The sequence below is a fragment of the Brachypodium distachyon genome, chromosome 3 (genome assembly GCF_000005505.3).
Source record: "Brachypodium distachyon strain Bd21 chromosome 3, Brachypodium_distachyon_v3.0, whole genome shotgun sequence".
Taxonomy (NCBI): domain Eukaryota; kingdom Viridiplantae; phylum Streptophyta; class Magnoliopsida; order Poales; family Poaceae; genus Brachypodium; species Brachypodium distachyon.
Window position 1 is genome coordinate 56,239,150 of NC_016133.3, and position 22,387 is coordinate 56,261,536.

General features: G+C 46.2%; 4 protein-coding genes and 2 pseudogenes across 5 annotated transcripts; 5 read left to right on the plus strand and 1 right to left on the minus strand.

Moving 5' to 3' along the window:
- Nucleotides 1–65: 65 nt before the first annotated feature.
- LOC100833796 (chloride channel protein CLC-f) lies at nucleotides 66–5,375 on the plus strand. Of its 2 annotated transcripts, XM_003570437.4 has the most exons (9): nucleotides 66–786; nucleotides 1,573–1,975; nucleotides 2,298–2,492; nucleotides 2,798–3,252; nucleotides 3,325–3,429; nucleotides 3,529–3,762; nucleotides 3,896–4,111; nucleotides 4,374–4,606; nucleotides 4,808–5,375. In XM_003570437.4, exons 1-9 carry the CDS (start codon nucleotides 391–393, stop codon nucleotides 4,887–4,889), a joined length of 2,319 nt encoding a protein of 772 aa, XP_003570485.1. In that variant the 5' UTR covers nucleotides 66–390; the 3' UTR covers nucleotides 4,890–5,375. The 2 variants fall into 2 exon arrangements, with proteins under 2 accessions (XP_003570485.1, XP_024317953.1); XM_024462185.1 differs by lacking the exon at nucleotides 2,298–2,492.
- Nucleotides 5,376–8,484: 3,109 nt separating this feature from the next.
- On the plus strand, nucleotides 8,485–10,253 carry LOC100836878 (GDSL esterase/lipase At5g03610). The gene is made up of 4 exons (XM_003572950.2): nucleotides 8,485–8,561; nucleotides 8,651–9,228; nucleotides 9,336–9,615; nucleotides 9,737–10,253. The coding sequence occupies exons 1-4, from the start codon at nucleotides 8,507–8,509 to the stop codon at nucleotides 9,982–9,984; spliced, it is 1,161 nt and encodes a 386-aa protein (XP_003572998.1). The 5' UTR covers nucleotides 8,485–8,506; the 3' UTR covers nucleotides 9,985–10,253.
- Nucleotides 10,254–10,367: 114 nt separating this feature from the next.
- Nucleotides 10,368–14,890, plus strand: LOC100837187 (annotated as a pseudogene).
- A 1,867-nt stretch (nucleotides 14,891–16,757) lies between these two features.
- On the plus strand, nucleotides 16,758–18,436 carry LOC100837493 (annotated as a pseudogene).
- A 342-nt stretch (nucleotides 18,437–18,778) lies between these two features.
- Nucleotides 18,779–19,504, plus strand: LOC112268579 (aspartyl protease family protein At5g10770-like). Its single transcript, XM_024461480.1, has 2 exons — nucleotides 18,779–18,787; nucleotides 18,898–19,504. The coding sequence occupies exons 1-2, from the start codon at nucleotides 18,779–18,781 to the stop codon at nucleotides 19,441–19,443; spliced, it is 555 nt and encodes a 184-aa protein (XP_024317248.1). The 3' UTR covers nucleotides 19,444–19,504.
- A 201-nt stretch (nucleotides 19,505–19,705) lies between these two features.
- LOC100834409 (rRNA-processing protein UTP23 homolog) lies at nucleotides 19,706–21,884 on the minus strand. Its single transcript, XM_003570439.4, has 5 exons — nucleotides 21,469–21,884; nucleotides 20,924–21,044; nucleotides 20,492–20,716; nucleotides 20,278–20,343; nucleotides 19,706–20,023 (listed from the first exon to the last, which is right to left on the minus strand). The coding sequence occupies exons 1-5, from the start codon at nucleotides 21,744–21,746 to the stop codon at nucleotides 19,931–19,933; spliced, it is 783 nt and encodes a 260-aa protein (XP_003570487.1). The 5' UTR covers nucleotides 21,747–21,884; the 3' UTR covers nucleotides 19,706–19,930.
- Nucleotides 21,885–22,387: the final 503 nt, after the last annotated feature.

Here is a 22,387-nt window from a genome sequence, read left to right on the forward strand (position 1 = left end):
TTGTTTCTGTCCATTCTTCTAAAAACGCACTGACAATCGTTGACCAAAATCGTTGAAATTTTCATCCGAGGATCGTGGCAGGTGACCGGTGTCCAATTGGGACGAGACAAGATCCGGTCCCTTCGTCGCCACCTCAGATTGAATCACAGTTTGGCAGCGCAGTGCTCCGCAGGTGCGCAACCTGTCGGTCAACTCGCTCGCTGCTCTCGCTGTCGTGCTCATGGTCTCTCCATTTCCTCCCTTCCCGCGTCGTCTCCGCTCGTCAAACCTCTGCCGCTTTGCCTCCCTCGCTCGCCATTCCATCCCTCCCATCCCGCCTCCAGATCTCGATGCGGCCTTCTTCCTGACACTTGCTTTTCTGTAAGAGCCTTCCTGACGCCTGACGCCACCATGTCCGCCTGCGACGACGACCACGCCTCGCTCCTCAGATCCGCCGCCGGAGCGGGCGCGTCGTCGTCGTCGTTGTCGTGCCCCTCGCCGCGCTCTGCGGCCGGCCACCGACACGCCGACGTCGAGGCGGCGGACGACGCCGCGGTCGCCGCGTCCCCGAGGCGCATCGGGGGCGTGCGCGGCCTCCTGCGGCACCTCGACCGCCGCATCTCCTCCCGCGGACCTGCGCGCCGCCACCAGCAGCAGCCTGATCGCTCCGCGGCGCTCCCCGAGCAGCAGAGGCAGCGGGCGGGGGAGGAGCTTGGGGACGGGGCGCCGCCCGAGTGGGCGCTGCTGCTCATTGGCTGCCTCCTCGGGCTCGCCACCGGCATCTGCGTCGCCGCGTTCAACCGCGGGGTGAGTGGTTCTGGTTGGAAAATTTCTATGTGCGTGTAATTAGTTAAGCGGCTTTGCTTGCTGCATTGCGTTTTATCTGGATCGCATTGATGTTAACACGTGGTAAGCCTTCTATAGGATGTACGTAGTACTCATTAACGCATAGTATTCTGGACTGTGTAACTGCTCTCTGGGAAATATAAATCCAAAGCCATACATAATTGCTACTGTATTGGAGAAACAAAATCAGTGGATGAAATTCATGCCATGCTGCAAGTTTGGTTCCATTGCTTCTCCATGATAACATTACCTTAAAGACATCGTGGCCACATTGGTTTACAGTTTACTTGTTTTTGCATACCCAGGAACTGTTAATTATCTATTCCCTAGATTGCCTTAGACTTTTCTATATACATATAAATAGTGCACTTTTTTTTGGGTTCAATTTTAGGCTTAATACTGTGCAATTTGAGGTAAGATTTTTGAAATTTCAGGCAACTGAGAATTAGCGAAACCCTAAATCTAAGTGCCTATATTATCTGAGATTGAAGTGCCCCGCATAAAAAATAAAGTGAGATTGAGGTGGTGGATGCCAAAACACAACAAATTTCATTAGAACCACATTTTGCTAATATAGTTTCTTGATGGGCCTAATGTGGAATTTCTGCTGGTGCACTATTATCTGTAACCGAAACACTCAAATTGAAATAGGCTGACATTCTTTTTTTTTTGAGAAATAAGCTGACATTCTGTGCTTGCATCCTGCATGACTGATTCTATATACAGCTCTTGTTTTGGATTTGTTAGGTCCATGTCATCCATGAATGGGCATGGGCAGGTACCCCCAATGAAGGTGCAGCTTGGCTCCGCTTGCAGAGGATATCTGATACTTGGCACAGGATACTGCTGATCCCCGTGACAGGAGGTGTAGTTGTAGGGATGATGCATGGGTTACTCGAGATATTTGAACAGCTCAAACTTGCGAGACCACAGCAGAACCAAGGAATCAACTTACTTGCAGCCATCTTTCCGACTGTAAAGGCTGTCCAGGCTGCTGTTACTCTGGGGACCGGTTGTTCACTGGGGCCTGAAGGTCCTAGTGTGGATATTGGTAAATCATGTGCACACGGGTGCTCAGAAATGATGGAGAACAATCGGGAAAGGCGGATTGCTCTTGTAGCTGCTGGGGCTGCTGCTGGAATTGCTTCAGGTATGATATCAGTTATTAGATACAGTCCTGTTTATTTATCACTGAGTAGATCTTTTCAGTAACAAACGCAATGATAATGCCATGATAGTTTGATATGGGAATAGGAGTCAGATGTTATTGACATGTCTACATCACAACTTTCTATCATTAGATATAGTATTTAGTATTTCAAGAATTAATCTGCATATATTTCTAAAATGCTCTGAAATGTCATAATTAATTACTACCGTGATGCTGCCGTTATGACCCTAAGTTTAACTTCTAGGCTGTGTTGTTTGACATTCCGTTTGCTAATAATGCTTTTTTGAGTGTGCATTTTCAGGCTTTAATGCAGCAGTTGCTGGGTGTTTCTTTGCCATCGAGACGGTATTGAGACCCCTTAAAGCAGAAAATGCACCTCCTTTTACGACTGCTATGATAATATTGGCATCTGTTATATCATCTACTGTATCAAATGTTTTGCTTGGAGAAAGACCAGCTTTTATAGTGCCAGCATACGAGCTTAAATCTGCTGCCGGTATATGCTCTGATTCTTTTTATCTTTAACTGTAAGAATGGAGATTCATCTATGAATTGCAGTTAGTATATATTACAAAAACCATGACACCTTTTGCATAATTGAATCTGCCATTTATGGAATTCATCAAAACCCAAACATACTTAGCCTATTCTATATAGACTTCGAGTTACTCCCAGAAGCCTCAGTTTTCCAATATTTGACATGGGTTCTTCACTCAGTAATAATTTTTTCTCCTTTCCTATTGCATATCTGAACAGTGGTGGTTCTGAAAGTTATCATTGCGTCTCATTTTTGTTTTGCAGAGCTGCCTCTGTACCTCATTTTAGGAATGCTTTGTGGAGCTGTCAGCGTGGTATTTGGACGGTTGGTAGTATGGTTTTCAAGATTTTTTGCTTACATAAAAGAAAAGTTTGATTTTCCTATTGTAGTGTACCCTGCTTTGGGTGGGCTTGGAGCTGGCCTCATAGCCCTGAAATATCCAGGCATTTTATACTGGGGTTTCACAAATGTTGAAGAAATATTGCATACTGGGAAAAGTGCTTCTGCTCCTGGTATCTGGTTGTTAACTCAACTTGCAGCTGCGAAGGTAGTTGCGACTGCCCTTTGCAAGGGCTCTGGTCTTGTGGGTGGGCTATACGCTCCAAGCCTGATGATCGGGGCTGCTGTTGGAGCTGTTTTTGGGGGTTCAGCTGCATACTTAATAAATGCAGCTATACCTGGTAGTGCTGCTGTTGCACAGCCACAAGCTTATGCTCTAGTAAGTTGATCTGCAATGCATGTTCCTTACTGAAGCAATAGTGTCCTAGAAAACTAATTGTCTAGACTGCAGGTTGGAATGGCTGCTACACTGGCTTCAGTCTGTTCAGTCCCATTGACTTCGGTGTTGCTTCTCTTTGAGCTGACAAAGGATTATAGAATTTTGCTACCTCTCATGGTATGTTGGGATGAATTTTGCTGGCGTTCATGTTGTGTTTCCTGTTTTGCCACTGCATTTTCAAACCTAATGCAAATTGTGTTTGGTTCTCTCTGACAGGGAGCAGTTGGGTTGGCAATATGGGTTCCTTCTGTGGTAAACCAACCAAATAATGGTGAACCTTTCGGGTTTAGAGCACCCATGCGTGGTTATTCTTCAATTTCACCGCAAGATAAAAGTAGTAGTATCTTGAGGAGAAGTGACGTTTTAGATGATCTCGAGCTCACTAACTTACAAACTGATCTTGGTAACAATGGTACCTGCAAAGATGAAATGCTTCTAGATGATTTGAAGGTTAGCTGACCTCGTCAATTCTAGTTAGCGTATATAATAGCATGTTAAGTTGTCTTGGTTCCAGAAAACCTCGCATTGTAATTGTGTTGTTGTTGCTTGTTATCTTCATTTGCCATTTGAACTTTTTTACTAGGTCTCGCAAGCCATGTCAAAGATCTATGTTAAAGTTTCACCATCTGCCACAGTGGGGGAAGCTCTCAAGCTATTGAATGATAAGCAACAAATATGTGCCCTTGTTGTGGATGATGAAGATTTTCTTGAGGGACTTGTTACATTAGGGGATATTCGGCGTATGGGATTTGAGTTACACGGGGAAAGTTTCATAAGTGGAGACCAGCTCAATTCTGATGTATGTGTATATGGTGAAGAAGCTATTTTTCCAATAACAACCATATATGTTAACAAGTAAATAGTCTATGCCATTTTGGTATGGAATAGGTTGGACATGATTTTCAAATCACCACTCTCTAAGGCATGCCTTAAAAGGATCTCTAAATTTACATTTAAAACAACAATTTTAATGTGCTTGCAATTGAATTTTGAAAGGTCGAGATAGAGAAAGAATTTTCGGTCTGGTGGGAAACATGTGCTAATTCAGAGGAGATTTGCAGGAAGCCTGTTCAACCATTTCATCATGTCTCACTCGAGGATTCCAGTACAAGGGGAGTGAACGTGGATTGCTAACATGCTTTACGGATACTGATTTGACGACTGCAAAAAACCTTATGGAGGCCAGAGGAATAAAACAGCTGCCCGTTGTTAAACGTGGCATTGGGCATAGAACTGAAGGAAAGCGCAAGCTTATCGCCCTTCTCCGTTACGATTCTATTGGTCACTGCTTACGGTGAGTCATAATTATGTTTTCCCGTTTTCTCGCAAAAAAGAAGCTTATATATTTTTGTTTCAACACTTGTATTTTTCTTTGTTATTTAATTTATCTAAGGTATGTTCGAGAATTTTTTTATCTAAGGTAATTGAATTGGTGTTCTTGGTTTATTGAATCGGATTGAAATATGCTAACATGCGGGTTCATTTGCCTGTTTAGGGAGGAGATTGAGAACTGGAAGACGATATATCAGAGAAAAGAAGATTTCCATATTTTAGCAAATGGTCACACATTACAGTGACCTATGATATACCACAACATTGAGTGTCTATGTAAACCTGTATAGCTTGGAGGGCTATCCTCCATCAGTTAAGCCTGAGGTGATTTAGGCAGGCAAAACCTGACCAATTTTGCAATGGCACTTTCTCACCAATTCAGCAAACGTGCATTCCCTGGAATCCTGGATGTCTTCTTCGAACCTGCTGCTGTTAGGCAAACCTGTTAATTCACACGGACACAGGAGACCGGGTGGAGTATGCTGTATGCATGTAGAGTACGAAGATAAGGCTGTGTTGTACATTTGTGATTTGTGCACTTTGCTCGCCTTAGTCTGTAGTTCTGTACTGTCTGTCTGTCTGTCATAGACTTCTGGAAGGTGTGGTCACACGAGGAATTCTTGTAAAATGTGCAGTAGAAAATTTTGGGAGGCGGATGTTGTAATCTGGACTTGAGGATGTGATCACACAGTTTACATTGCTTGAACGGCATGCTTGTTGATTTTATCGGACGTCCAAATCTGGATTTGAGGATGTCGCATCCCACAGTTTACTGCTTTACATACATCGGCATCGCTGCGTAATTGCATTTGCCCTGTGGTGTGTGCTAAGGTACTGAAAATAAAAATGCTAGATTTGGTCGGGTAGGCAAAAGTCATTTAGGGCACCTGAAAATAGTGCCTTAGAAGATACATATTCTAGGGCATTTTAAGATGATCGGCCGGTGGCTCAGTTTCTCGGAGGTACTCAAAGAGGTAGAGTGTGCGTGTGTGCGTTCATAGAGGTGAGTGTACATGCGTGTGTGTGTGTGTGTGTGAGTGCTTATGTGTGTACTGTGTTTCCTAAAAAATTTGGCTCTATTTAAAAGGTGTTGTGAAAGGTCAAGTTGAGGATATTTTTCTTTTTTTTTGAGAATTACCCGTAACTTTATTTAAAATCGAAAACCATTATAGGTACAGTGTTTCGAATCATAGACACAAGAAATTACAAAGTAACTCATATTACTAAGAATTACAGTGAAATATCTCGAAAACATATTCTTCATGGTATAAATCTTTGCAACACGAAATACTGTCTAGGTTTCAGCAAAAAAAATGCAACTAGACTGGAGCGGCAATATCGTCACTCGTAAGCCTGCACGAAGTTGATTACCTTCAAAGGTTTCAAAAAACCCCTTGAGTCGCCCATCTAAAAAGATGGGAAGCCATGAGCGTGGAACTATACCTGGGCAAACCCCGGGCCGGGCCGCGCTTCATAAAAGCCCGACGGTCAAACCTGAAGCCCGAGCCCGACCTGAAACCCCGAAAACAAGCCATTTAAGTATTAAAATAATTATTTTGGAATAAATAAATGATTTTTATACCTATTTTTCCTATAAAAAAATACCCGGTTTTAGTCATTTCGGGCTTTCAGGTCGGGCTTGGGACGGGAAAGTGAGGCCCGAGCCTCGCCCGGGACGTCAGGCTTCGGGTTGGGCCGGGCCACTCAGCCCAGGTATACGTTCAACCTACTTGGGCCGGGGATGTTCCCTTATAAGTGCAAGCTGTCGAATCACATGATATTCACCAAAACGCCAAAGAAGGACTTCATAGCCACAAAAAATCAGACCAACAATAGCACCATGACACACTAATAAAAACTTGTCAGATCCATGTGAATAGGTCTGCGAGTACACATACTGAAAATTCGCAAGATCGGACACATCGAATCTGCGGTGAGTTCTACTCTCCCGTGGCACTGCCCAATAAGACACCACCGCAACAGAGGAAGAACCAACATACCTTTATTCTTGACGACATCGCATCCTCCACCATAGCGTTGCCGATGAGAATCACAAGACTCATAATACTAAAACTGAAAACGTCTAGGAGTTTTTTATAACTGCGTATTTTCTTTTGTGCCTTCATTTACAAATTTCGACATGTCCAGGCCCAATTAGAATCCCTCTTTTTCTCCTGTGATGGGCCCAATCGGCCCAGTCCTTTTCGATGGGCCCAGATACATGATAAATAGGGCATGTAGGGTTTTTGAGGTGGACCTAACCCACTACGAGAGGGGCTATTCACATATACCAACTAGTAGTGGGTGTAGTTGGTTAATTCCTTTTTATTTCTACTTACTTAGTTCAACCTTTCGGGCGGCAAAGCCACTCAAGTTAAAGAAGTCTTGAATCCGGGCGGCAATGCCACTCACGTTGAAACAAGACAGTTGTGATTCCGGACGAATCCGCTAAAGTTAAATCACAACTTAAACGCACTAAGTACTTAAAAATAAGCCATTGGATCTTTGACATGCGTCAGGTTCATAGCCATTGATGCAAGTATCTAAAACCTTTCACACACTTCTACCTAAATATCTAACTACTAGAAGGTTCCCTATATTTATTTATTTGATCAATATTTTATATGCCGTGGTAATTTAGGTGGGCTCGAAACCCAAGCGAGTCACGTGCGAGAAACCAAACACCCGCTGGGCTTCCTTGGTTTTATGATTGGGTCATCCGGACGCATAGTTAATCCGGTAAGTAGACAAAGTTAATCTTGTAAGTAGGAATAATTAACCTAATAAGTAGCCATATTTAACCTGATAAATAGACAAAATGGTAAATACGCATAAATAATCTGATACGTAGACGTATATAATCTGGTAGCCTGGTAAGCAGTCGTAGTTACATGGGCAATGTGGGTTAATAACCTATTTCATGTGCATGAATAAACTGACGGCTGCACAAACAAAGTGTTAGAGATATAATATGGTTGGGATTAGAGGCAGTGGTGGAATAAGGAATTTCGCAAGCCTTGGGCTAACTAAGGTAGAGCTGAACTAAACCTAGACACATGGGGCTATGTCTTGATGGGCTACAAAAATTATCAAATTAGTTATATGAATTATAGCTATTAATTCGACTACACCTGGGTCTATAGCCTCTCCGCCCCTATTAGAGAGATTAGATAAAAACCAGTTTAAACAAATTATGTCTTATACTCTAAATCTATTTTCCCACTTTGTACTCTATATACCCGATAAGGGTCAGGTCAATACAATAACAGAGATTAGGGTTCCAATCTCATCTTTCTTCATAAACTGGTAACGGTTTGTTAATAACCTGATAAGTGTGTACGGATAGATTGGTGAGCGGATGTTAATAATTGATGCGTGAGAAACTAGTTATGTGCGCTCCTGCGAAAATACATAAGGTTAGAAAATGTGGATTTTTGTTTGTTTGTATAATAATTTACCTACAAAAATAATGAAGTTTACCTGGACTTTGGAGGTAGGCCGAAGGCCGAGCCACCTGGCTAGGTTGGGCTGATTCGCTGGAGAGGGCTGCTGTTGGAGCTGTGGGCTCTGAGGACGGGCGTCGCTGTCTTGCTGGGCCAACAGACGCGGACGGGTGTTGCTGGGCCAACGGACGCTTATTGGCCGCTCAAGCTACTGCGCACGCAGAGAAACAAGCAAGCGATAGAGCAGGCGGGAGGATCGGGGCGCATCACGCGGGTATCTAGGAGCTCCCAGAAAAATCTCTTCGTAATACCAATACCCCGTACTTATCAATTCGGGGATCGCCTGCCTATAAATAGAAGAACGCATGCACTGCGGTATGCCACACGCCTATCTACCGGCATACGGAAAGGAAGCCAAGATGAAGCTCCCGGCGACCTCCCTTCTCCTCCTCGCTGTGCTCCTTCTGATACATGGTACATCGACGTAACTTTTTTCTCGCGCTGTAATTGGAGTTTGATAATAAATCTTGTTTAATTGTATCTCTTGTTTGTGTTGAAAATAGGCGTGCAATCTGTCAGGCAATCCGTCAAGGCTCCGGCTCCTGTGCCGTCTGGCAAGGTTCCCGGGACAAAACCACCTGTCGGACGGAAGAGCGGGCACTCGCATCTGTACAAGATGTTTGTGTTCGGCGACTCCTTCGCCGACAATGGCAACCTCCCGAGGTGGTGCTCGAGCCCGATAACGCGGCAGTGGCACTACCCCTACGGTGCCTCCTCCCTGGCCGCCAGCAGCCTTCGCCCCACGGGCCGCTTCTCCGACCACCTGGTTCAGCCCGACATCCTTGCCACGATGCTCAACATGGGCAGACTTGAGGGCCCGCCGGCGCGCAAGCTGACCATTAAGAACTACTGTGACGCGTTCGGGATGAACTTCGCTGTCGGCGGCTCGGGCGTCTTTGAGCCGTTCCTCCCGCCACTGCCGCACAAGCTCAAGTTGCCGACGCTCGCCACCCAGATCGACCAGTTCGAGAAGCTCATCCACGACCGCGTCGTTTCGAGCTGGCTCCTCGATGACTCCATCGCCCTCGTCGCCATATCTGGCAATGACTACACCCGCGTCGCCAACAGCAACAGAGCCGACGTACGTATAATCGTTGCGTCATCCCAATCGATGCTGAGGTTGAGTGTAACAAAGCTTCCATTTACTATCTTTTGTTTTAAAAAATTACGATCTCTTTGCATATGCAGATGGTTGCGTTTGTCGGTAACGTGACGACGGAGCTCGCGGTGAACGTGAAGAGGCTGCAGGACATCGGCATCAAGAAAATCCTCGTAAACAACCTTCACCCTCTCGGTTGCACGCCATGGCAGGCGAGGCCGAGCAACTACGCCAATTGCACCGACTTCCCCAACATGGGCGCCATGATACATAACAACCAGCTGCTCAAGAAGGTCGGCGGAATGGACAACGTCAAGATCCTCGACCTCAACACCGCCTTCTACAACATCATCGGCCCGCACAGCCCTGGTACACACAACATAATTACAAATTTGTTCATATATATTCTTCTGATTAATTTGTTATTCGTTTGTTTGTTCGACAATCCAATTAATTGATGGATTAATTAATCTGGGTCATGTTGGTTTAGGGTCAGGGTCGGAGCTGTCGAAGCGGTTCAAGTACTTGATCAGGCCGTGCTGTGAGAGCTCGGATCCTGATGGGTTTTGCGGGGAGTGGGGCGAGGACGAGCATGATCGGCTATACACGTTGTGCAAGGACCCAAGCAAGCATTTCTACTGGGACGACGTACACCCCACGCAGGCTGGTTGGCAGGCCGTCATGGACCAGCTCAAAGTTGATATCCAGGAGTTCCTCGACGTGTTCCAGCTTAGCTAAGATTATTTTGTTGGTGTCTTCTGTTAGTTATGGTTTGGTATTTTTCGGATCAGTAGTTCGAAGTGGTTATTTAGGTTTGGTTCTTTTTGGGTGGCACTAACTCGATGCCATATATCTATCGATTTTTAGGAGTCAGTTCCACGTGAGTGAATCTCTGTTCCGCAGACAATGTTTGCATCTCTTGTGGTTTGTTGGTCAATATGCATGTGGGGATTGAATGCTTCACTCCTCCGGAAACTAACATCAGCAGTACCAGATGCTTTTTATTTATTTTTCAAAGGCCCACGTTTCGCTGTTTTCTCTCCTCGAAATAGTTTGTTCAGAGCACATTCTCCTCGCCATTTGTTTTTTTTTTTTCTTTCGAGAACATTCTCCTCGCCAAATGATCCAGTATTAAGGTCAGAATATAACTGCTTGGTTCTGCGAGGGGCTTTTGACCTTAATTTGTTTGGACCTGCAACCTCTCCGGCCCAATAAACTCACACAGCCGTTATTATACTCTTCCCGGTAGAAGAACATTACCTGCCAGCAGTAGCAGCAGAACCGCGACCGGCCCAATCCCCTCCGAATAAAAAACCCCCGCCGCCTCCTCCTCTCCTCGTCGCCGCCGGCGCCGGCGCCGGTGTGGCCTGGGTTTACGTCTCACCTTCTCCCGCGATCATGCGGAGGCATTGCAAGCACAGCTTTCTGTGGGTAGTGAGTCCGCGGAGTCCTCCTGCGCCCAAAGCCGAGGCGAGCGAGCGCCGAGAAGGTGCTCGACGAAATGCCGCATCGAGGGTGTTGGCGTTTCTTCGCAGGAAGGTGGAGTGAGCGTTGCACGTCACGCATCAGGTACGACGAGGTTTTCGGAATGCCGCTGCAAACAGAAGGGAGAGCGTGCTAGTTTGATTGCCTGGGAACGATAGTTGCTTGTCTTGTGTAGACGGCTCAATGGTATTCCTCTGTTTTCTGTTCCAAAAAATTGTGGTCATATTTCCCTGAGGTAACTCTAGGGGCGCGACTGGCCATATATTTTTCTGGGCTTCTCATACTCTAACCTCGAGGATGAAATTACAGATGCGTGGACCCTGCATAATGTAGAGTGTCCTCAAAATTTAGAACAAGATACCCACACGGTTCCTGGTTTATCTCTGTTGCGTTAGACTAAACTTAAGTGTCACTAGCTGAAATACTGCATTACATGGAAAACGGTCAGGTTTAGTTAGTTTATTACTTCAGAGTCCAAGTGACAATTAATTAAGTTCAATTCATGTACGTGCACTGGTAGGACGGTGTAAACGGGCCCATGTTCAAGTGTGTGACTCGGCAGCTAGCGTGCATTGTATTATTATTGATGCATCGCATTCACGTATTCAAACCACACACACCCTCGCTCAAAACAATTAAACATCAGGTGGCGTGCTGACAGCTAAAATAATTAAGAATCCAAAGAACAGAAGTAGCTCAAAGCTAACTGTGTTAGTTTCTGTGTATAAAATAGCAGCTATTAGCTCCTGCGAACTGCAAACACACACAAGACCCAGCAGAGGGAAAGTGAAATAGATCAAGATCGAGGTCGGAGGAGAAATAATTAAGGATGGAGGGCGTGGTGAGGCACCATACCATGGAGGCAAATGGTATATCGATGCACGTGGCGGAGACCGGCCCTGAGGTGGACGCCAAGGGGACGGTGCTGTTCGTGCACGGCTTCCCGGAGCTGTGGTACTCGTGGCGCCACCAGATGGAGCACCTGGCGGTGCGCGGCTACCGCTGCGTCGCCCCTGACCTCCGCGGCTATGGTGGCACTTCGGCGCCGCCCGACGTCGCCTCCTACACCGCCTTCCACATCGTCGGTGACCTCGTCGCGCTCCTTGACGCCCTCAGCCTTGCAAAGGTACCTACGTACTATATATGCCGTCGGAGCCCTCTTTAATTGGTTGAAGCTAGCTAGCAGCTATAAGAAGGAAGAGCATGTTTAATTGTTGGTCATACATATAACCTTAATTTGTGATGTTATACTTTTTCCATCAAATTTATATACGATGAGTAAGTTGCACAACAAAGCGTGGTGAAAAAAATTGACCGCCTATGCTTCTACGATTCTTTTCTTCTCAAATAATTAATTACTGCCTGTAAACTATGTTAGCACTTCTTTTTGCAAACAATGGCAGGTTACACCAAGCATGGTGGAGAGATTAATCATTGACCGGTATGCTGCCATAGCTTTGTAAAATTTGGGAAGAGCATGAGAGTGTATGATAAAGAGTGGACTAGCTAATTAATTGAGAGTGGCACACTAGTAGCAGTAAACAAAATAACCACAGCTTGACAAAAGTACTGTACATATGATCAACCAAACATCCTAAATATATTTTCTTGACAAGCATGGTCAACATTTGTTCAATGAAATAGGAGACATAATTTGGTAATTAAGAGAATATTAATTGCCATTTTTAATCAAAGATGTTGCTTGGATCAAACTGATGGAAATTTGTCAATAAACTTGTCTAATTAAGTTGCAACACCATAAATCTTTGCAAATTTAGGGCATGCAAGAACCTACGAATGGTAGAGTCAGTCGTTGTGAACATTAAATTTAGCTCAGTACCTCACCTTTTGCAGACGGTGAAATAACTCATACACGAAATTGTTTACATTAAATTTGATGATGTATATAAACAATGAAGCCAACTCTAAGCGACCCGGATTCTTTGTGAATGTTTTATTCTCTCTCATTCATCTCAACAGTTACTCGAATATGAGTCAGTTGATTAATACCTTTGTAGATGCGCTTATAGCTAGTCTCATATTTTCCCTTCTGTTTGAACGAAACTATAATTACCCTTCTGTCCAAGAAATATAATTCTGCTGGCTGAGAATATGTAAATACTCATCCAAGTCCTCAATTTATATGATTATCAAACAGCTGTATGTAATTTTTTAAAAACTCTGTTTTTTGGTACAATCAAATAATTTCTGTCACATATTTCTGCATTTTCAGTTCGAGGAAGATAAGTTCTTCTTTCCCGGAGCACTTAAGATTAGTTCAGCATGACATCACATTTAAATTTTATGGTTGCGATTTAAGAATGATGTATGCCAATCAAAGAGCCGTTTACTCCCTCCTTCCAACAAAGGATGTCTCAACTTTGACTAAATTTGAATGCGTCTATATACTAAGTCATGTCTAGATACATTCAAATTTTGACAAACTTGAGACATCTTTTGTTGGATGGAGGGAGTATTTTATTCTCTTGTTGGGGAATAAAAAGATGCTCTGCTCTCTGGAATTCTATAATCACACGCCATAAGAGATATTTAATTGTTTGATAGTATACTATTAAATCAAGCAATTATTGGTGTGAAGAAATAATCAAAAGATGCCTTTTTCTGTAGTACTACGTACAGCAGAGTCACGGCACATATGCATGTGAAAGGCCGGTGATATACATATTCTCTGTTTATACAAAGTATAGCAAGATATTAAGTACTATAGACAGCATGTTCCATTAACTAATATGCATCTTATTTATTGTACTTCATTTTTTGCGTGTGTACCCACATGAAGTTCATAATTCAGCTACTGGCTGGCGGCCTGTATGCAGTTCTACCTGTTTATTAATTGATTATGCAGCAGATTCAGGGCGCAGACAACGGGGTGAGCAGGATCACACCCCCTAACCATTTTATTTCAAGCTAGATAAAATTAGTACTACTTATCTAAGAAGAAGAAAAATGCTCATAAGCTCATGTCTCTTTGTCTTTCCTATATCTAAATCCTGGCTCTATCCCTGACAACAGAAATGAGAATTTATGATACGTATATTTGGTTTTAAAACATAAAAGATCAATGACGGTCAAACACGGATTATATATTGGCAGGTGTTCGTAGTGGGGCATGACTGGGGTGCGCTGATCGCATGGTACCTGTGTGTGTTCCGTCCGGAGCGTGTGACGGCACTTGTCAATACCAGCGTCACCTTCATGCGCAGCATCATGATCCGCATGGGCCCTGGCTTCGTGAAGCCCACCGACTACTTCAACAGCACCTATGGGCCCAAGTTCTACATGTGCCGATTTCAGGCAAGTTAAATTGTATACTCCCCTTGAAGGATCTTAATAATGCAAGTCCGAGACACACCCTTCACGGCTGCGTCTGTGTGCATACAGGTACCTGGGGTGGCCGAGCAACAGTTCATGGCAGCCAATGCCAAGCACCTCCTGAAGCAGGTCCTTTGCCCGTGTTTCAGCCACGGGGTGGCCTGCGAGGAGAACATGGACGATGACCCGTCTTCCATGACGCTCCCGTCCTGGCTCACCGAGGCCGATGTGGACTACTTCGGTGCCTCCTTCGAGAAGACCGGCTTCACCGGCGCCATCAACTACTACCGCAACCTGGACAGAAACTGCGAGCTGGCGGCCCCTGGTCGGACGCCAAGGTGGAGGTGCCAACCAAGTTCATTGCGGGGACCGGGGACATTGCCTACAACTTCCCAGGGATCCAGGACTACTTGCACCATGGGGGGTTCAAGGAGGATGTGCCGCTGCTGGAGGAGCTGGTGGTCATCCCTGGCGCCGGCCACTTTGTGCAGCAGGAGAAGGCGCAGGAGGTAGCGATCACATTTACGACTTCATCACCAAGTTCTGGTCTATCGATCGCCAACTCGATAATCCTTCGATCGTATTTGCATTGCGTGTATGTGTGTGGGTATATCGATCTATCGATGTATTGTATTGTTTTCATCACACTCTTAATCACTTCACTTTACGTATAAACAACCTGTTCAAGGGCGAGTGTATGTTAAAGGTGTGTTCGTGCCCATTGACGCGCCTTAGGTGCGTCACATTTTATTTCAACCTGGAAAAACAACAATTAATTACTGATATTGTGCTTGATTGATTCCTGCCTTTCTGGGCTCATGCCTGACATGAAGTTGTATAAAAATTTACATCCTGAGTGCTACTTTACGGTCAGCTGCGGACAAGTTCCCCTGCAGTTGATTACCACAGCGGCTGGGAATGAATAGGGAGCTTCGAACTATTAATTTCAAGTGTTTTCAACAAAAACTGTCGGAGCTCTCAACTAATTCGGTAGAGCTTAAAATCAAATTATGAGAGTTGACCCAACCTGTTTGTTCTTTCTTTCCGTTTTCCATTTTCCTAAAAAGACTTGACCGCAGTCTTGTTTTGTAATTCAAATGTCAGTCATTTCTTTAAATGTGAGGTGTTGTTTTCAGTGGTTTGCTCGCGTTCGATGAGTACTTGTTTTCAGAACAAAGTGCATTGTAGGTCATCGATCGAACTATTTCTGAGAACTCACTGTGTATTTAAACTTTCTGGAACCATCATGTCACCATTTATCTCCTCAGCCACATTTTTTTTAGGCAATAAGGGCAAAGAGTTTTACAAGATAGAGGAGAAATAGTCACGCCACAAACCGGTGGCTATCTTCTTATAGTTGCATTTCAACCTATAGGAACATAGGGTTGCGTCCTGGAGTAGCGACCCAAGGGCTACATGGATAGGGGTATCTTCGTTGGAGAAGACCTTCACATTTCTGAATTTCCAGATACGCCATGAAACAACCATGAGTATGGAAGGCCACACCTGATTTGATAATTGCTGAGGAGGAGGAAGGAACCAAAGTTCTTCAAATTTTAGACCTGCCGGGTCAATATGAATTGCATTCCAAAACTGAGGCAAGCATCGTCTCTCAAGCGACAGCCGCATATATTAATACATGCACGGTCAAGCTCACTCTCGTAATCAGGGCTACTGGAGTACTGGCCAGTGGTACGCATAGTAGCTACCTGCAGGAGGAATATGGGTCAGGACTCAAGCGACACCGGGGGCACGGTGTCGCTCTTGCTGGCGCGCGCAGCTGTACCCTTCATCTACTCGTTCAAAATTCGTTTTCTTGTTGCAGGTTCCGTGGATTATTTTTTATGCCTATAGCTAGCTATCCAAACGTGGGTCCAGTGACTGGAGCTTTTGACCGGACGTGGGTCCCAGGCTCCTAGGTGATACGTGATTGCTGGTTTGGGAAGGCATTTTGATTTTTTTACAAATTATTTGGTGGTCTAAACGATTTCAGAATTTGACGAAAAGTTGAGGATTTGTTTAAGATGGTCTTTGCCACCTACAGAAAAAATATCAAAAAATTTCGAGCAAATTCAAATCTCGGCCGATCTCCACCGAAACTAGTATTGCACTAACACATTTTGATAATTGTACAAATTATTTGATGGTCCAAACGGATTTAGAATTTGATGATTTTCTTTTGTTTGTTTAAGATGGTGTTTCACACCTACAGAAAAAAAAAAGAGGAACAACAGAATTTTCAACCTAAAGAGACTGTCTGCCCAAGGTGTAATTGCCATCATCAAGAATGAGGCAGCGATGTGGAGGCTGATTGATAGCTCCGGTCTAGGGGGCCTTGTTTATGGAGCAGATGACGTTCCGTGAGTCCTTTGCTAGCGTGTTTGTTAGCTTTTAGTGTTCTTTCTTTTTGTCTGTAAATATGTGTTTGTACTCCTGGGTTAAGATTCTCCTTGACCTGTTTTGATTAATGAAGGGCCGTTTCGTAAAAAAAAAGAAAAGACATTTGGTCATCGTTCCCACCCCTACAAGGCTACAAAGCGTGCATGCACGGCAGTACACTTGCCATGTCTACGGAGTCAATTGCGAGTCTTTCCAAGTTGTGTGGCCGCGTTCCAGGATTCTTCCCTATATAAGCTGGAACCTTGGATGTTAGTTCTCTCCGATCTCCATCGTCTGAGAAGGAACTGCCGGCTATGGCGTCCGTAGCGCAGCTCCTCCTCCTGCCGTGCATCATCATGATCACCTACCACGCTCTCGTTGCCCGTGCAGGGGACGAGAAGAGCTACAAGGTTCTCTCGGCCAGCTCGCTGAAGCCTGGAGCCGTTTGCGCCGAGCCCAAAGGTACGCATGCTACGCAAAGTCGATTCCATGCAACCGCGTTTGTATATATTCCGTCCATTATATAATTATTGTCTCAAATTTGTTTAAAAAAGAATGTTTTAAAACGTCTAGATACATAGATGTAATATTTCGACAAGCAAACGGAGAGAGTAGTTAATTAACCGCGGCGATTTGACTTGGTTTTGAACTTTTGATGCCGTGTCAATTTCGCAGTAAGTCCGCGATTCGTCGTCCAGCGGGGCCACGGTTCCGTTGAACCACCGTCACGGCCCGTGCTCGCCGGTGCCCTCCGGGAAGAAGAAGCAGCCTACCTTCACGGAACTTCTCCGCCGTGACCAACTCCGAGCTAACTACATCCAACGGCAGTTCTCCGACGAGCACTACCCGCGCACCGGCGGGCTCCAGCAGTCGGAAGCTACCGTGCCGATCGCACTGGGTTCTCTGCTGAACACGCTGGAGTACGTGATCACCGTCAGCATCGGCTCGCCGGCGGTGGCCCACCATGTTCATCGACACCGGCAGCGACGTGTCCTGGTTGCGCTGCAAGTCACGATTATACGATCCCGGCACGTCGAGCACGTACGCCCCCTTCTCCTGCAGCGCCCCGGCGTGCGCGCAGCTGGGCCGGCGAGGCACCGGCTGCTCCTCCGGTTCCACGTGCGTCTACTCTGTCAAGTACGGCGACGGCTCCAACACCACGGGCACGTACGGCTCCGACACGCTAACGCTGGCCGGGACGTCGGAACCGCTGATCTCAGGGTTCCAGTTCGGCTGCAGCGCCGTCGAGCACGGGTTCGAGGAAGACAACACCGACGGGCTCATGGGGCTCGGCGGCGACGCCCAGTCGTTCGTGTCGCAGACGGCGGCCACGTATGGCAGTGCCTTCTCGTACTGCCTCCCGCCGACCTGGAACTCCTCCGGGTTCCTCACGCTGGGTGCCCCGAGCAGCAGCACGTCGGCGGCCTTCTCGACGACGCCGATGCTCAGAAGCAAACAGGCCGCCACGTTCTACGGCTTGCTCCTCCGGGGGATCAGCGTGGGCGGGAAGACGCTCGAGATACCGTCTTCCGTGTTCTCGGCCGGGTCGATCGTGGACTCCGGCACGGTCATCACGCGGCTGCCGCCGACGGCGTACGGGGCGCTCTCGGCGGCGTTCAGGGACGGCATGGCGCGGTACCAGTACCAGCCCGCGGCGCCCCGGGGCTTGCTGGACACGTGCTTCGACTTCACGGGGCATGGGGAGGGCAACAACTTCACGGTACCGTCCGTCGCGCTCGTGTTGGACGGCGGCGCGGTCGTGGACCTCCACCCGAACGGGATCGTGCAGGACGGCTGCCTCGCGTTCGCGGCCACCGATGACGACGGCAGGACCGGCATCATCGGAAACGTGCAGCAGCGGACGTTCGAAGTGCTGTACGACGTAGGACAGAGCGTCTTTGGGTTCCGGCCCGGAGCATGCTGAGATCAGCGCGCCCCGCAAGCTAGGCTCCGGCGTGGAGGCACGCGAGAAGTAGTCCTGCTTCGTTACAGTTCTTTACCATTCGTCACAGCCTCACAGGCTCACAGCTCCCGTTGTGTAACAAAAAGAAAACCTGTCAATCAGTAGCAATGCTTATGACACCAAACTAGCATGATCAGATCCGTTTTGAAATGTAGTTTCATAATATATCAATTCGATATCATATGTGTTGCTACACTTTTTAAAAAAAATGATCAAATCTTGAAAATTTTGAGTTATGACAAAACTAGATGTACAATTATTTATGAACGGAGGGAGTATGGTCGAGGCTTTCTCCTTTTTTGGAAGGGACTTGGCGTCGTGATCAAGGCGCGATATTTCGCTCGGAAAAGACAGCAAGCCTTCCATTTGGCCATGCAACGCGTGCGCGCCATTGCACTTGACATGTTCACCGAGTCAACTACGAGTCTTTCCAAGTTGTGTGGCTCCGTTACGAGATTCTTCCCTATATAAGCTGAAATTTTGGAGGTTAGTTCTCTGCGTCGTCTGAGAATCAAGCAACTGCCGGGCATGGCACCCGTTGCGCAGTTAACGCTCCTCCTGCTGCGCATCAGCTACCACGCTCTCGTTGCCCATGCAGGGGACGAGCAGAGCTACAAGGTTCTCTCGACCAGCTCGCTGGATCCTGGAGCCGTCTGCTCCCAGCCCAGAGGTACGCACTCGTCTCCGGCACGATCGTCACGCGGCTGCCGCCGACGGCGTACGAGGCGCTCTCGTCGGCGTTCAAGGACGGGATGAAACAGTACCCGCCGGCGGAGCCCCAGAGCATCCTGAACACGTGCTTCGACTTCACGGGCCAGGAGAACAACGTCACGATACCGTCCGTCGCGCTGGTGTTGGACGGTGGCGCCGTCGTCGACCTTGACCCGAACGGGATCATACTGAGCAGCTGCCTCGCGTTCGCGGCCACCGATGACGACCGCAGCAGCGGCATCATCGGTAACGTGCAGCAGCGGACGTTCGAAGTGCTGTACGACGTAGGCCAGAGCGTCTTTGGGTTCCGGCCGGGAGTATGTTGAGCGGCGCGGAGGCACGTTCAAGGATCATCTTGCCATGCGCCGCATTACCAACGACAATGATCAACACACTATGTGCAAATTAAAAGTAACACATGTAGAGCATGATGTTTATGGGTCTTGCTCTTCTATCCATTGGGTCTGATTTTCTCAACTGGAGTTCTGTATAGCGCGCACGTGATTGGAAATTTCTCATGCTAACATATATATATCCACTAAGTTTGTTCATACAGTACATACCTAAGTTGCTGAGTGTTTGATACCATTATCCACTAAGTTGGTGATCCTTTGATAAAATACCTGATAATAGAAGCAGCATTCATTGGTATGTAAAAGACCTGCTTCCTGCAGCGGCGAGGCATAACATACAACCATGATGTAGTATTACATTTGCAAAAAACACCATCGACATACTCCTACATAGCATGTGTGCAAAAACAACAAATGGATTGAAGCCAGAGCAACAACTGCATTGCTGTTTTGCAAATCATTAGCTCGATGTTTCTGTTCCATTGCTTTTTTCGCCGCTTCTCTTCCGCTTCCTGACCCTCTTTCTCTTCGCCTCGCCATCAGCCTGCGAACCCTGCAGGATATGAGTTTCTTGTCACTGTTCATGGCTGTGAGGTAAATCATGTGTGTGCTTCTGGTGCACGATTCATCCGCTCAACAGATTACTGTCACATTATGTTGTATCCGTCTTATTCTGAAGTTCTACACCTCAAGATATGTCAGGCAAGCTTGCTTTTACAACATTGCAACAGATACATATAACGAGTGTTCTGAGTATTACATACAGCTTATAAATGTAAAGCAATAACGCTATCCAGTGATGATTACCTGATTTTGAGCTGCTGAAGGTTGGGCCTTTGGTTTCTTTTTCTTGCAGGAGAGTGGGTTGGGGCCCTGCAATAGGATGCAAATTAACATTCTATACAGAAGGCAGAGATGCAGTTCTGAACTCAAACCACTGATGATGCCGATTAGACAACAAATATCATTTATCCATGTGCATATGAAAAATATACTGAAAAAGTATAGCTGTCAATATAACCTTTGCTCTGTTCCTTTTAAACTTGCTTTTCTCTGCCATTCCCTGTGTGGTTGCGTCACCAGATGTCTTCCCTTCTGATGTGGCCTTCAGTAGCTTCTTATATTCTGACTTCTCCATATTTATACGCTTCTCCTCATCCAACTGAGCAAACTTACGTTGCTGCATGGAGGGTTGCTCAATAAACAAGGAGTTCTTCAGACCGTATATCACAGGAACACCAGGAACCTACACCCAAGCAAAAATGCATGAGCACATTGCTTCAGAAGAATTTCTTAAGATGGCATAGTACACTCAATTTTCTTATTTCTGTTAATCATAGTGCTATGATCTTTGTTAGCTGTAGATATCCATGTTGATATTGTTCCACAAATGAAATTCAGGTCACAAAACGTAAAGAATATACTAGTGCAAAAGGGTAGAAAACCTACATACCTCCCGTAATTTTGCCCGGAGATCGGAATCCTGGGTGGCAACAAAGTAGTGTTCTGGATTCTTATCGCCTAGCAGTGACAGGATACAGTCCACTGCACTGACCACTTTGTCATGCTCACAACTGAGCACACCAACAGAAGTAGTCCATAGAAAAGACAATCAGTTCCTCGAGCTCACCAACTCATAATACGGTAAAACTATCCTTATCGAATGTAGTAGTAGCACTGCATACAATCAAATTGATGTAGTAGAGAACTGATGTCATCAGATTCCAGTATGTGATTTCAAAGTTAGCGATGAAGTTTTATACTTGGGAAATGGAATTCGGTACCAAACTATGTCACAGGATAAACACAAACATGGATGTCTCGACTAGTCCGCGATCCAAGTTGGACCTAGGTTTCAGATAGTCCAATGTGAAATTGACTATCAGGTAACATGGCAAAACAGATTGATTCGCACTTGTAATTGCACCAATGACGAATGCACAAATAGAGTGGGTAAGACTGCAAAGTACTCCAGTAAGCAGGAGAAGAGAAGAGGACCTGGCGGTGGCAAGGAGCTGGGCGGCGTCGAAGGCCTCGGAGTGGGACTTGCCGAGCCGCCTGAGCTCGGCGAGGACGCACTTGGAGGTGAAGAGCGGCGGCGGCCTGGAGGCGGAGAGAAGCTCGCGGAGGGCGTCGTCAGCGGGGAGGAGGCGGTGGAGGAGGAGGTGGTGCACGAAGGTGCCGTCGACGAGCACCTTGTAGGGCTCGCGGAAGCCGAAGCAGGTGGAGTAGAACTTGACCACCTTCCGGTGCCTCGACCGCCTCTTCACCCTCATCCTCCCCCTCTTGGTTCTTACAGGCGGACGGCGGCGGCGGCGTGGATGCCGGCGGTGAAGGAGAGAAAGCTAGGGGTTTCGCTTGCGCGATAGGCCGATATGAGCTGCGAGGAATTTGTTATGGCTGTCGATTTAAAGCCCAATAGGAGAGAGAGCCCATGTCTATTTATTCTTTATTTTAAGCTCATTACCGAGGCCCGGATTTTGGACCATGCCAAATGAGACTTTACATCGATACACTTCTGTTTAGGATTCCAAAAGAAAAAAAAACAGGGTTCAAACTGTCTTTAAAAAAAATACGGAATACTCCCTCCGTTTCATAATTTTTGTCTTAAATTTGTTAAAATATGAATGTATCTATGTTCGTCTAAATACATGTAATATTTGAATCATATTACAAAATGAAGGGAGTAGGATTTGAATATGCATTTTTCAAGCTATTTGAATCAACTCGAGACACTCGAATATTCCTCGGCGTTTTGAGCCAATGCTTAATGATGCTAGAAAATAAGTGCAAATGAATGCATTAGATGCGAATTTGAAGGCTTGAATCCCATGCAACGCAGAAGAGAATTTCGTGCCACAAGTTGCACGTTGCGAAGTTGGGAATGCAAAATTTACAACATGCAAGAAAAAAAACA